Source organism: Urocitellus parryii, chromosome 2 (genome assembly GCF_045843805.1).
Source record: "Urocitellus parryii isolate mUroPar1 chromosome 2, mUroPar1.hap1, whole genome shotgun sequence".
Taxonomy (NCBI): Eukaryota; Metazoa; Chordata; class Mammalia; order Rodentia; family Sciuridae; genus Urocitellus; species Urocitellus parryii.
Window position 1 is genome coordinate 53,108,292 of NC_135532.1, and position 13,830 is coordinate 53,122,121.

Here is a 13,830-nt window from a genome sequence, read left to right on the forward strand (position 1 = left end):
CATACACAATCAACAATAATACAGACAAAAATTCAGTTGGGAAAAAAAATGCTAGAGGGGGGAAAAAGATGCCTAAAAAAGAGCTATTGAATTAGGTAGTTTATGAGTGACTGAGAGACAGCATGAATCACAAATGACAGAATATAAACAACAAACTTGGAAGACAAAATAAGGAGAGACAACTGAGAACAACTTCTAAAGATTCATTCATTGACGGGTTAAAATATCTAAAATAATCTTAATCATTTGCTGATATAATAAATAGCCCATGGTTCTTTGTTATTAAAAATCCATTTTTGCAAACATATTCTTATCAAAACAAAAGAGCATGAAATGAAGATACTCTCTCAAATACAATTTGTGTTTTGATTCTCCAACTTCAAATCTATTGATATATATACTTGATTTCTTAGTAGAATTCAGTAAGTAACCTTAGTACCACATTACCATGCATTTAAAAATACAGCAGGCAAGAATCATTTAAAAAGTGTTCCAGCTGGACACGGTAGTGCACACCTATAATCCCAGAGGCTCTGGAGGCTGAGGAAGGAGAATCAAGAGTTCAAAGCCAAGCTTCATCAACCTAGGAAGGACTTAAACAACTCAGGGAGACCCACTGTCTAAATAAAAGAGCAAATGGGCTTGGGATGTAGCCCAGTGTTTAAGCTACCCTGGGTTCAAATCCCTGGTGCCAAAAACAAATAAATAAGTAACTAAATAAATAAAAATAAAAAGTACTCCAGCTTTCTCAGTGAATTCAGAGCACCATGCCAACAAATCCTTAACACCTATATGAGCACCAATGACTCTAAAGGAGTTCTTAGTGAATGAGACTAAGTAAAATCTCCCTCAAGCTCCTATACCAAACAATAACACAACTTCATAAACCTAAGGAAAACAGAATCTACAAAGGCTGTAAAACAAATTTAAATTAACATATCACAAATGTTAATTGTAACACAAATACATATGTAAAATTAAATTTGCCTTTCAGAAACAGTCATTTAAAATAATTGAAATGTAATGATTTTGATAGCATTATATTTAGTCTGCACTTGAGAAAGATGCAGTTTTATCTTCTGGCAGTGCAGAAGTTATGCTAAAGCTAATTATGCAGTAATGATTTTCCAGTTGAATGATTAGGGTTAAAAATTATGCTTCACTTACAGATTTCTATTTAATGAGAAGTTTGCAATAAAATACTGAAATCTAGGCTCTGTTTGTTTACCTGAATCACAGACTCTGCCAACTGTGTTTCATCCACTTCCAATATCATCGTTTTTATTTCCTCATATGGCACCCGAAGAGAGCTCAGAAAGATTGCTGAGAGAGGAAAAAAGGTTCATAATGAATAAGAAAATGAAGAAATTTGAGATGAAATTCTATTTATAAGATCAAGTATAAATTCATAAAGAGAGAACTTATTCCTTTAGGATAGTTATCATGGGGGAGGTGGCTTTCATTAGTAGATTTTATGTTCTCTACACTTGTAGAACTAGGATTTAAACAATAATCCTGTATTATGATGCAGAAACCAAGGTCAGTTTTCAAATGCTTAGTTATTTGTCTAGCATAGGAATGTGCCAAATTTCATGTGATTTAAAAGAACTAAAATATATTAGATACACTGTAAAGCAGCACACTGTTATGAAAAGAATGATAAAAACCCAGTATGTACATGTAATATTTGTCTAAACATGTGTTATTGCCTTATCATATCTTCCAGTTCTACTAAATAGTTCGGAAAACAACATTTTTAAGAGTACTACACACTAACACTTTCACAAAGAATAACTTTTACTATTACTATTGTAAATAATATGCTGGAGAAAGAGCATTTACATGTAATTAAATCTTAAAGTATACATTTTATAAAATAAATTTTCATGAAAATTTATCCAAATAAATTTTGAGATAACATATTACAGAGAATTTCATATATTACTTAAATTTTTCTTGATACTTAAATAATTAGTCTTATAATGATATTGTCAAGGACTTTTGAGTAATATAAAGATATTTCACAAAATTCAATATGATGCTTTTCCTATTCCCCCTTTATTCTACTATTATCTTTCCATGTTCAAAGATGTAATTTTTTTTTACCATATTCAGCACTGACTACCATCATCCTTTTAATTTTTTTTAACTTAGTAAAGTATGCCATCTTGTCTATGGATAATGTTATTTGCATCTTTCTTGGATTATTTTTTTGTTGAGGAGAGCATGTATCAATTACAGATAAACAACAAGGGCAACTTTTTTGTTCTTATCAAAAACTTCAATCACACATTTCAGAAAGCAAGGAATCAAAATATGTGATCACTGTGCTAGGAATTATGGATGCCTGTTACCCTCAATATCCCATGAGTGAGATGAAACAGAGGATCTAAAAGATACTAACAGATATTCATATGGGAATAACTCTAGTATTGTTACCTAAAATTCACACACACACACACACACACACACACACACACAAATATATATATGATCTAAAAGGGATAATAAATGAATGGCAGGTTACAAAATAATCCTTACATCATTTACAAAGAAAGATGTAGGTAAATAATATTCATTTGTGATTAGAGAAGAACATGTTGGGTATAAAAAGCAATGGAAAACATGAAAAGATTTCTGTTTGATGACATTTACCAAAAATATTTAAAAAAAAAACATAAAAATCTATCTACCTTAGAATTCACAGAGTATCATTCTTTCTTCAAAGATAGTCATCTAAAATAATATCAATTAACATGAGGTTGAAATATGAAACAGGGCAAAATTCATGAAAATCAAAACAGTAAGAAATAAAAGTGATGAATAAATAAATGTAATGTGTTAAGCCTCAGAAGCCAGCAAATTTAGAAGATGAACTGTTAAGATGGGTCTGGTTTATAAACTTAGATTAACGTGAAGCTTTGACACTACTGATGCCTTCTGAAAAACAACAAATTCTATCAAGATACACTATCTATGGATACAATTAAAAATATAGAAAAGATTAGGTGTGGTGGAACACACCTGTAAGTACAGTGGCTCAGGAATTGGGGGCAGGAGAATCATAAGATGTTCAAGGTAAATAATATTTCAGCCTCAGCAACTTAGTGAGGCCCTAGGCAACTCATTAAAACCCTGTCTTTAAATAAAAGTATTTAAAAAGGGCTGGGGATGTGGTTCACTGGTTAAGTGCCCCTGGGTTGAATACCTGATACCCAAAAACAACAACAACAAAAATACAAAAGGCTGAAAGGCTAAAGGGAAAAATCAAAATTACTCTGGGACATAATATAGGAATTGGGAAAGAAAGGTATTATAGTTTTATACTTCAGGTAGTATGACAAAGTATAATACATTCCAGAAATATCTAAAAAGCATGTTTTTAATCTTAAAAGCATTTTCAAGATATCCTGAAAGACAAGAAAAGTAATAATCCTAGGAGAAAACAATTATTTACATAAATGAAACAATTGCTGGAAATATTGGGATGGGGTAGTATCAAAAAGACTCACTGAAAATAAAACAAATTGAGAAAGAAAACAGTAGAACTTTTAGAAATAAAAAATACATGTATTAAAATTGAAAACTCAACATATACACAGATTAGGCATCTGATGAAAAGAAAATCGGTAACATCAATTGGGTACCCATAAGCACAGTCATCTAAAATGACTTAAAAATAACAGGTTGAGAGACACAGAGGTAGGGATACCTTTAAAAGCCCAATAGAGGGTCCAAACATAGATCACTCAGGGTACTAGAAAAGAAGCATACTTAAGGACATCATGTTCAACTAAGTAAACCAGACCTAAACAAACAAACAAAAAAGGATGAGTATCGTTATGTTCCCTCTAATATAAGGAAGATTAAAAAGAAAGGAAAAATAAATAAAAGTTCACCTGAAAGTAGAAATAGTGTGTGTCGGCAAGGGCAGACAAGGGTGGGCGTAGGGTAGGGGGGAGGCATGAGGGTAGAAGAAGGGTGGATGGATATGATTAATATATACTGTATGCATGTATGGACAAACCACAACAAATCCCACTAAGATACAATTAATGTGTCAATTAATAAGTATACATTTAAAAATAAGCATTTGAAAAGTAAATGCTGAGAATTTTTCAGCATTACAGAAAGACAAACATCGTCAGATCAAGGAGGCTCAACAAATGCCAAATGTGTTAAGTAAAGAAAACAAATCTAGTGTCTTCTAAACCACCAAGCACTGGGGAGGTAAAACAGAAACAAGCATTGTTGAGGCAAGAGTAAAGCGGTACAAATACACAACAGTTGACACAGCCGGGGATGACACACAGTATGTCACAAATACCAACTCAACTAGTATAGCTCAAAAGCAGCCATAGACAATATATAAGCAAATGCCCTGTTAATATTTCAATAAAACTTTGTTTATAAAACAGGCAGTAGAACAGGTTTAGCATGAACATCACCTAAATGTCAACTACACCTTGAATGAATCGAGTGTAACATTCCAAGAATGTAAATCCTGTATTGCAATGGAGATGATTATCCTATACCTGAATGAATTAACATGGTCTGGGATTTTTAAGATTCCAAATCAAACATGTTTAGGAATATGTATATAATTAGTAAAACTACCCAAAAAAAGTGCTTAACTGAACATGATGATAAGGTTACTTCTCACAGGAAAAGGGATAAAATTGGAGAGGGACATATTTAAGCCTCTAAAGTAGAGGCAATGTTTTCTTTTAACTATGGATGTTTTGTTTATTATTAAATTGTATCATATATGTTATGAATCTCTCATGTGTAACATATATATCCTAATGATATAAAATAATTTTAAATGAATAGGAAATTTTTTAGAAATATGATAATGTGAGATAAAGGATTAATTATACCCAGCTAAGGTCTGCCTGACCTTATTGCCTATAAAATGAGGTACTCTCTAAACCACTGGAACATCCTGCCTGATGTTCTTTAATACCTGGAGATACTGGGCCAAACAACATAATCTATGGTTACAATGTGATTTCTAGTGTGGGTTTTGAGCCTCAAACTTTTACCTCTTCTTGTACAGAGGTTAGAAATTGGGGTCATTAATATAGGAGTTGAACTATGACCAAGTCTCTGTAAAAACCCTAACCACGAAGGGGGCTTCTCTGCTTCACAATACTCTGAGCATTGTCATAAGTCATTGCCGGCAGAAGTCAAAAATGACCACAACTCCATTGAGAGAGAGATCAAACCTTCACATTTAGAACTCTTCTGGACTCCGCCCCTGCACCTTTCTTTCCCTGACTGATATTAACCTACCATTTTGCTAAAATAACAATGCGTAAAAAAAATTAAGTTCTGTACATAATTTTAATTACTAATGAAACCTGGAAGTGTTCTTGAACCTCTAACTTTACAAAGGGGTCAGAAGTGAGTGTGGTATTGGTGGACCTATTAACTTCACAGTTGTTTAATCAGTAACGTTAATAGGTCTACCAGTACCTGTGAAGTTAGTGGTTCTCACATAATGAAGTAAGTAAATACCAAAAAGGATGAGTAAAACATGTAAATAACACACTATACATCATAGTAACAAATAAAACACAAATATATATATAAAGTTAGGAAAATTTGCTTTGCAGATTAAAATAGCTTATTCTTTTTATTTTCTCCTATATTTGTCATTTGTCCACAACTTTCAAGTTTCTATAATTAAAACATAATACCCTATTAATATATTCATAAAGATCAAAATAAGGTTTTAATAGTCTACTAATTAATTGATTGTCTTTTGGAAAGCAATTGCTGTAATAACTATTGGGGGGTATGCCTAAGAGACAATTCGAAAGACAAGTATAGACTTTATTTTTTAAAAAACTTAAAAGTTACTGAGAATAGCATAAGAGATACTCAGTTAAAATTTCCAAAAGGCCCATTAAAATGAATCTTTCTACTAACATACATCTTATCCTTCAAAATGTGATTATATAGATCCCAGTAGGAAGCTTTGGGTTCAGTTAAGGAGTGTAAAATGTGCAGATTTGAGAACCAGTCATGCTTGTTTTCTATAAAGAAATTTATAAATATTTAAACCTTTACATTCATTTGTAGATTCCAGGGTTTCTCCCATTACAGCTCTTAAATTCACTCAAGGAAAAAAAAAAACCTGGTTAACATCATGAATCTTATAAAACTCCTGAGACTTCTCCTGATCCTGGAATTCTATCACTAATGATGAGCCCAGAATTTTTGCCAAAATCTTTGTGAACTGAAAATATAGGAAACCTAACCTATCTTTAAATAAAGTAGACAAATAAATGAGTAACTAATAGATTCTTTCCTCAAAATTCTCAAAAATTTTTCAGTTAGGAGAAATCTAAGAGAACTTATCTAGTACCGACCCATTATTTTTCTCTTCTATAAAATTTAGAAGTAAATCTCTCCATTTTAGTATATTTCTATTACTGACCACAGCTTTACTCCAAGTTGCCTCATTCTAAAACAGTACCACTATCAACACTAGCTCTGCTCAGAATTTATCATCTTAAGGCTGAATTTTATAGACAAAACCCAGCTGTGAATCCAACTATAATTACAGTAAAGATTATAGGCTGCCAAAGTTTCATGAAGCTTCAATCATAACACTTTTTCCTACAATCTGAGAAAGCAAGAATAATCCTATAATGGATTCTCATCAGACATGATATAAATTCTGGATCTTTTGATATTGTACTTTGTAACTTGTTTGTCAAATTAAACAAATGGGATATATATCCTCTGGCTAAAGCATATTACAAACAGGATGTTTCTCTATAAGAATGTGATTTTGTAATCTGTAAGCAGGAATAAATAAAACTATACCTATTTAAACATTTTCAAAATGAGCAACCTTATTCAAGTCACCTAACTGCAAAACCCTCCAGATTTTCCACCTATAATGTCAATGCTAATACCTACCTGGAAGAGTTAGTCAATAGTTATTAGTATATGCTATTAACTATCTAGCACATCCTATTTAGCACATGCTATATAATGTGTAATAATGAATAACCTTGCCCAACAAGTCAACTGAAATAAATATTTAAGCTAAGTCATCCTGGCTGATCTACTCAGAAAGTACAGCTTTCAAAATGATATTTCTTCGGGAACCATGACAAAGTTATTTAAAGTCAAGACTAGCAATGTATAACGCAGACCATGGATATTTTTCAAAACAAAACACCTGTTTCTGATCTCTGAGTTAGAACTTTTTGACATTACTATGTTCTAGGGGTACCAGGGGGGGTGGTGGGAGGTCCTGAAATGATTGTATCATGTAATAACTCCCAAATTTTCAGGGGACTAATAAGCACATACACACACACACACAAATATTTTCCATTGAAACTATGTGTCTATCACACACAAGAGAGGCAGAGCTGTATTAATCATGATCCTCTTTTCGGGATGGTGAACAACACTTTGACTGCCATTCTGGGTGCCAGGGAAAAGAGATTCACTGAAGTGGTCATCACCAATCAAATGTTTCTACCCAAAATTGATGTCACCTCACTTTTTGATTGACCCAAATGTGCCACATGTTGGTACTTAACATGGAAGAGGCAAGGATGAGCAATTTGTGCTCAAAATGAGAATAAAATATTGTGTAACAGCATTAATACTTTCACACTGTTTTGTATGGGTGGTAGTCCAGCCTATACTATAGAAAAGTGATGACCCTCTCTCATGGGAAGGATGAAGGGGAGTCATTTCTAAAACCTTCATAAAAAGGAATGTCAATCATATCTTCTTCATATATTACCTCTTATATAACTCTCTTTAATCAATAGTCTGAATCTTTATCCTCTCACTGAAAAACTGTTTTGTTCCAATATTACTAAAAACTCACTTGAGGCATGTGATAATTAATAGGTGGACTAAAAGTCATGTTTACTTGCTTCATCCCACTATATTCTCCACATTATATCCCTCATGTACTATAAGAAAGTAATGGTCATATTATCTCAGGTCCAAGCAGAACTATCCTTGGTATATTTAAGATCCAATTACAAATGAGTTAGGAGCAAAACTATTGAGCTTCTTTTCTCACAGTAATTCAGTCAGGAAGACAATTCAAAACTAAGTATTTAGCTCCTGTAAGAGTAATTAAATCAAAAATATTTCCAGTCAGTACTTTTGAAGAAAGGGTTTGAACTGCTCAGATGGGATAATGAAATTCATTTTATCATCATCCCTATTTCCATTAATATTCTAAACTCCTTCATTTGTGATCAAGTATCACAAATAATAGATTCGGAAGAATATAACAGAAATGATATATTACCAATTTTTTTAAAAAATATGTTATTACTTGAATTCCTTGTTTTTATTTTTATACTCTAAAATGGGACTTGAAATTATAACTCTCTTTTCAATTATGGAAGATAGAAAATAGGAAAATGATTTAGGATGAAATCCTAACACACTAGTCTTTTGAAGAATTTAATCTCATAATTTGCAGAAGGGAGTGTTATCTTTGAAATTAAGCAAATATTAGAATTAAAACAACATAAAATGAAAAAGAAGTCATAAAATGAAATAAAAACACCTTTTGTATGTGTTTTGATAATAGTATTAAAAGTTGATACTTACAAAGGTTCTGAGCAATTTTAGAATCTAGAAATTTAAGTTCTTTAATCTTTTTCTTAATAGTTTTCTTCTCTTCAAAATCTTCTTCATCTCTTTTCTCTGTAAAACCAAGGACAGATCTATGTTAGGGGAAGTAAAGACACTGAAGTGCAAAAGAACAAAAAATAAACTTTCATCAAAAAAGCTTAAAAAAAAAAAAACTTCTAAATCAGTTACAAAAGTGCATATTCCAAGACTCAAACTGTTTCAGATAAGCACTGGTGACCCTACCAGAGAAACTATTAAGAGTTAATATTTGAAGGAAAAAACAAAACTAATACACACTATGGAAACTAATACAATTATGCATAAGTATACAATATATAGCACACAATTACAAAAATCAATATACATACGATTTGAATGTATTAAGAACTTAGCACAAAGAGTGCTAAAATAAATCATATAGCTGTTGTTGTTGTTGTTATTGTTTTGGGGGTACTGTGGTTTAAACTCAGGAGCAATCAACCACTGGGCCAACTCCCCAGACTCATTTTGAATTTTATTTAGAGACAAGGTCTCACTGAGTTGCTTAGCGCCTCATTTTTGCTGAAGCTGGCTTTGAACTTGTGATACACCTATATCAGCCTCCCCAGCCACTGGGTTAACAGGGGTGCGCCACCACACCGGCTCTTATATCTGTTTTATGTTTGATATACCACATTTATTTAAGAATACACCTCCAATAAAATTGCATTATTATTTAGAAATTGTTTTTTAAATCTAAAAAGTCAAAATTTGATACTTGCTGATTTTACCTCAGTGTTCTAAAGATTAAGAAACAAATTTAACTACTTTATCCTTAACAGAAATATACAATAAACACATTATGCTACACAACAATATAAAAACATGAGGCTATCATAAGGCATATGATGGTCAAGATTCACAACTACAACTAAGGTGGTCCAATCACCTTTTTACTCTCTGTGTCCACAAACAACACTTCTCAAAGTATGTTATCTTAAAAAATTAGGATCATAGTAACACAGAACAGGGGAGGAAATTGCTTAGAGAGACAAGCACGAGCGCGCGCACACACACACACACACAGATCACCAATAATAGGGGGAAAAACCTTAAAAACCAAATAGAATTGGTAACTGGTTATAAGAACTTCATAAGATGTAAGTACACAAGATTGGTAATTGGTTACAAGATCTTCATATAATGTATAAGTTGGCAATTATAATTCCATTATTTTTACATCAGAAAGAGGTGTATTTTAATTACATGTTTTGAACTTACTGTAAGACAACAATCCAGTTTTCTGTTTTACAAAATATTTATTAACTATTTCTGCATTGTTTTATAAATAACCATCTTTCACAAAAAATTTTAAATTATTCTTTCATAAATTACATGTTGCTATAATAGGTCTGTTTTTCTGGTTTGAATTCTGTTCCACTGTTCTACATGCTACTCCTATGCTATATTACTGTCTTAAGTGCTAAAGTCTTATATTTTATTAATTGACCATTCAAATCATCTATCCTCCTTTTCTAAATTTTCATCACTTTTCTTTCTTTATTTTATTTTTATTATATATATATATTATGTATATAATATATATATATATTTTTTTTTTCCTTTTTCTTTTTTTTTTTCTGGTGGTGGTGCTGAGTATGGAACTCAGAGCCTTGTACTTGCTAGGCAAGTGTTCTACCACTAAACCACATCACTAGCCCACAATTTTCTCTCTTTTTATTGTTTCACAGAAGTAATGAAAAGTTCCAGAAAGAAAATCTATTTGAACTATATTTAGAGTACTGAGGAGCCAGTGAAGATTCATACATCTTGCAAGATAAATCAGAAGAATTGTATTTAAAGACGAACTCAAAGTACTGAGGTTAGATTGAAAAAATAGCAAAAATAATGAGAGAGGAGAAAACAAATGAGAGGAACTGATAACCTCATCAGGAATCACATGAGTTCTAAAAGTAGAATATACAATGGGAACCAGTCGAATAATTGGTCCAACTCATATCTGTCTTCAGAATTCTAGACTTGACTATCTACCTCTTTACTTTCAACATCTCCATTTGGATATCTAATGGATGCCTCAGCTTACCATATCTGAAAACCACACTCCTGGCATATTCTCTCTCATCTCCACATCTCCTTTTCTACATTTCCTCAGGAGCCGGGTATTCTCTTAATGCAGCTGCACAAGTCAAAGAGTTTATACTTCAACTATTTCTCTATCAACCATATCCAAGTCCATCAATGAATCCAGTTGACTCTAATCCCTAAACAGCTACCAAACTAATTTCTCCTCACCACCTCACTAATTACTATTATTCCCCTTCTTGGGAATACCTGTGTGGGAGACCAACCTTGCACGTGACTGAGTCGCACTCCCTGGCTGGGTGCGGAGGCCCTCAGTCACAGAAATGTGGCAGAGCTTTCCCCACCCTTCTGTCTCCTGCATGGGTGTGTTTTGCTAGGCCCTATGGGTGAAGCTATGCTCACCTGTTCCTTTGTAATATAACCCCTTGCCCTGTTTAGGATAGAATCTTCCATGGAAGTGCCTTGTGTGTGTCCCCTTCTCTTACTGTGCCCTTGGGTGTGGCCTACCCAGGTGTCAGTCAACCTGCTGACAGAGGACATCATGAAGATAGACTCAGCCCCCAGAAACCTGACCCCTTGCCTCATTTGAATAGCTTCTCTTCAATAAAAGAGGTCAGCGCGTGCTCCATCTCTCTCTTCCTGTGGACCCTTAAGGTCAGAGGGGCCATCAGAGCGACCTCAAAGAAAAAGGTATTTGTGTCTCTTGTGTGGTTATTTTGTGCAGCCCAGTCAGCCCAGTTCAACTGGAGTAAACCCTGAGCTTTTTAGTCGTGAGAACAGAAACCTGGCATACCTGGTTCCCAGCTGTTTCCTAACTAATATCTCCACTTCCAGGCATAACTAACTACAGTCTCTTTACCATAATGCAGCAGAAAAATACTCTTAAAACTTGCTGGCAAAGTCTACTTTTACTACAAGCCCCTCACTCAGCACTCACCATTATTACTCTGCATTTTTCTCCTCCAAAGTACTTTCTTGGCATATGTCATAAATTTGATAATGTCTTTTTTTCCCTCCATTAGAAAGTAAAAAATCTTAGAGGCAGAAACTTTGTTTATCACAGTATCCATATTAGCGACAGAAAAGACAGGAATTTGCACACTAAATATCATTCATGTGGATTATCAGTTGTAGGTAGGTAAGCAGAAATCTGCAGAATAAAGGAAGAAACTCAGGCTTAAGCAACCAGGTAAATGATGGTATGGTTTGTTTAATTTATGAACAAATGATGACCACATTTGAAATAGCCCAATTTTAAACATGTTCAGTTTTAGGAGCTCATCTATATCCACCTGAAAATGTACAAGAGGCAACAGGATACAGATAAGGAGAAAAGAAATCCAAACTGGAGATACAGGCATCATTCTTAATAGTTTCTCCATTGACAGTTAAGGTCCCATGGGTACCATATAATACACATGTAACTCCTTCTCCCCAATATTTAAACTTTTTGTATTTCTATATTAGTTGAAATATTCAGAAAAAAAAAACTAATAACAATACTAGTTCATTTCCTTAATATGACCAAATAACAACATGCTACTCTTTAGAAAATATATGTAATTTTTTCTCATCAATTATCAAGAGAAGGTAGAATCTAATTTTTAATTGAAGTTGATTTTTTTTCCATCATCATCAGTATCCGTCCTTCGAATTCTGAAGCATTTTTCTAGTCTAACAAAAGAAAATAATCTTAAATTTTAAATACCATTTACTGAACACCTACTAAGTACTGCACTCACAGTTTCTGCTTTGGTTCATTATAATTCTTGTAATCAGTTCATTTTATAATTCTTGTAATCATCATCCTACTACTATGACTGTTAGCAACATATCTCTCATGAGGAAAAAAAATGCTAAGGGTAATTTTGAGCAGCAGATCTCATAAAAGAATGAAGATTACCTGACTTAACTCTGGATATCTTTTACTAGTTATAAAGGATCCTTGTGTCACATTAAAAAAAAAAAAAAAGTTTACAAGCAACCCTGACCAGTTCACCTTCCAAACCAGAGTCCGAAGTAATTTTTAACAATTCTGTCTTTTTAATAAAAAAAAAAAAAACGATGATTTAGACTCATTGAGTTTACCATATCAGCACATTCATGATGTAATAAATGTGTGATTTTCTTCTGTCTTTACTGTCCAGAGTTGTGTGTGAACCAAAGTTACATGGAAATCCATTGAATAGGAAAATTTGATATTTGGGAACTTCCAGTGACAATCACACTGGTTAAGACTGCCCAGATACATGTGAATTTCTATTCAGCTCTGCCAGGTACCACATAGCACCTGAGATGGGGTGATCTGCTGTAGCCACACAGCCTCTCAGAGATGGGTATAGCATGCCAAGATGTCAACTTTAGGAAGCAAGACTCCACCCCCTGAAACCTTATCCCTGCCTTTGATGCACCCCCTTAAATAAACAGACCTGAGACATTTTTATTTTTTTAACTGCTCTAGTCCATCTCCTACCAGGACTAGACAATCTATCAGGTGCTCTGCTTTAAAGCCTATTCTGGCTCTTTTATTTCTTTATTAATTATTTCATACTGTATTTTTTCAGGTGGCTTATACCCTCTGGGCAAGAAAAATGACCCTGAGAGCCAGTGGAAGCCTTTCGATACTTTACTACTTTACAAAGAACAGAATGTAAAGAGTGAGAATGTGGGCAAAGGGGTAGGAAGAAATAGAGTATACTAACAAAGAAAACAACAGGAATCAATAAACCAAGACTGAAAAATGTTTATGTTAATATGATACCAGATAATGAATCTGTTATCCAAATAGACTTGAAGTGGTAGGAGAGGGACCTTTCATATAGAAAATTTAGCCAAAAAAATTCATCCACATAAAGGACTGCCTCAAATGAATGAAAAACAAGGAAAAGCGCTTATGGAAAAGCAGAATTTAAATGTTGGCAACCACTATGGTTTGAGTGTGTATCCAGGAATTTGCGTGTTTGTAGTTAGTTGGGGATGTTAAGAGGTGTTGGAACCTTTAAAAAGATAGGACTTAGTAAGAGGTTGTTAAAACACTGGGAGTGTTGCTCTTTAAAAGAAGAACATAGCCCTTGTGGAACCCTTTTTAATTCTTATGAGAGGGTTATTATAAAAGAC

The 13,830-nt window shown here is 33.3% G+C and overlaps 1 protein-coding gene across 4 annotated transcripts in view; it reads right to left on the reverse strand.

Annotated features, from left to right (window-relative positions):
- Diaph3 (diaphanous related formin 3) overlaps positions 1-13,830 on the reverse strand; it is a 460,724-nt gene that overhangs the window by 235,594 nt on the left and 211,300 nt on the right. For all 4 annotated transcript variants that reach the window (XM_077792732.1, XM_077792731.1, XM_077792729.1 and 1 more), the window contains 2 exons: positions 8,608-8,703; positions 1,229-1,323 (listed from right to left, as the gene is read on the reverse strand). In XM_077792732.1, coding sequence (XP_077648858.1) covers positions 1,229-1,323; positions 8,608-8,703 — 191 coding nt within the window. The remainder of the gene's footprint in view (positions 1-1,228; positions 1,324-8,607; positions 8,704-13,830) is intronic.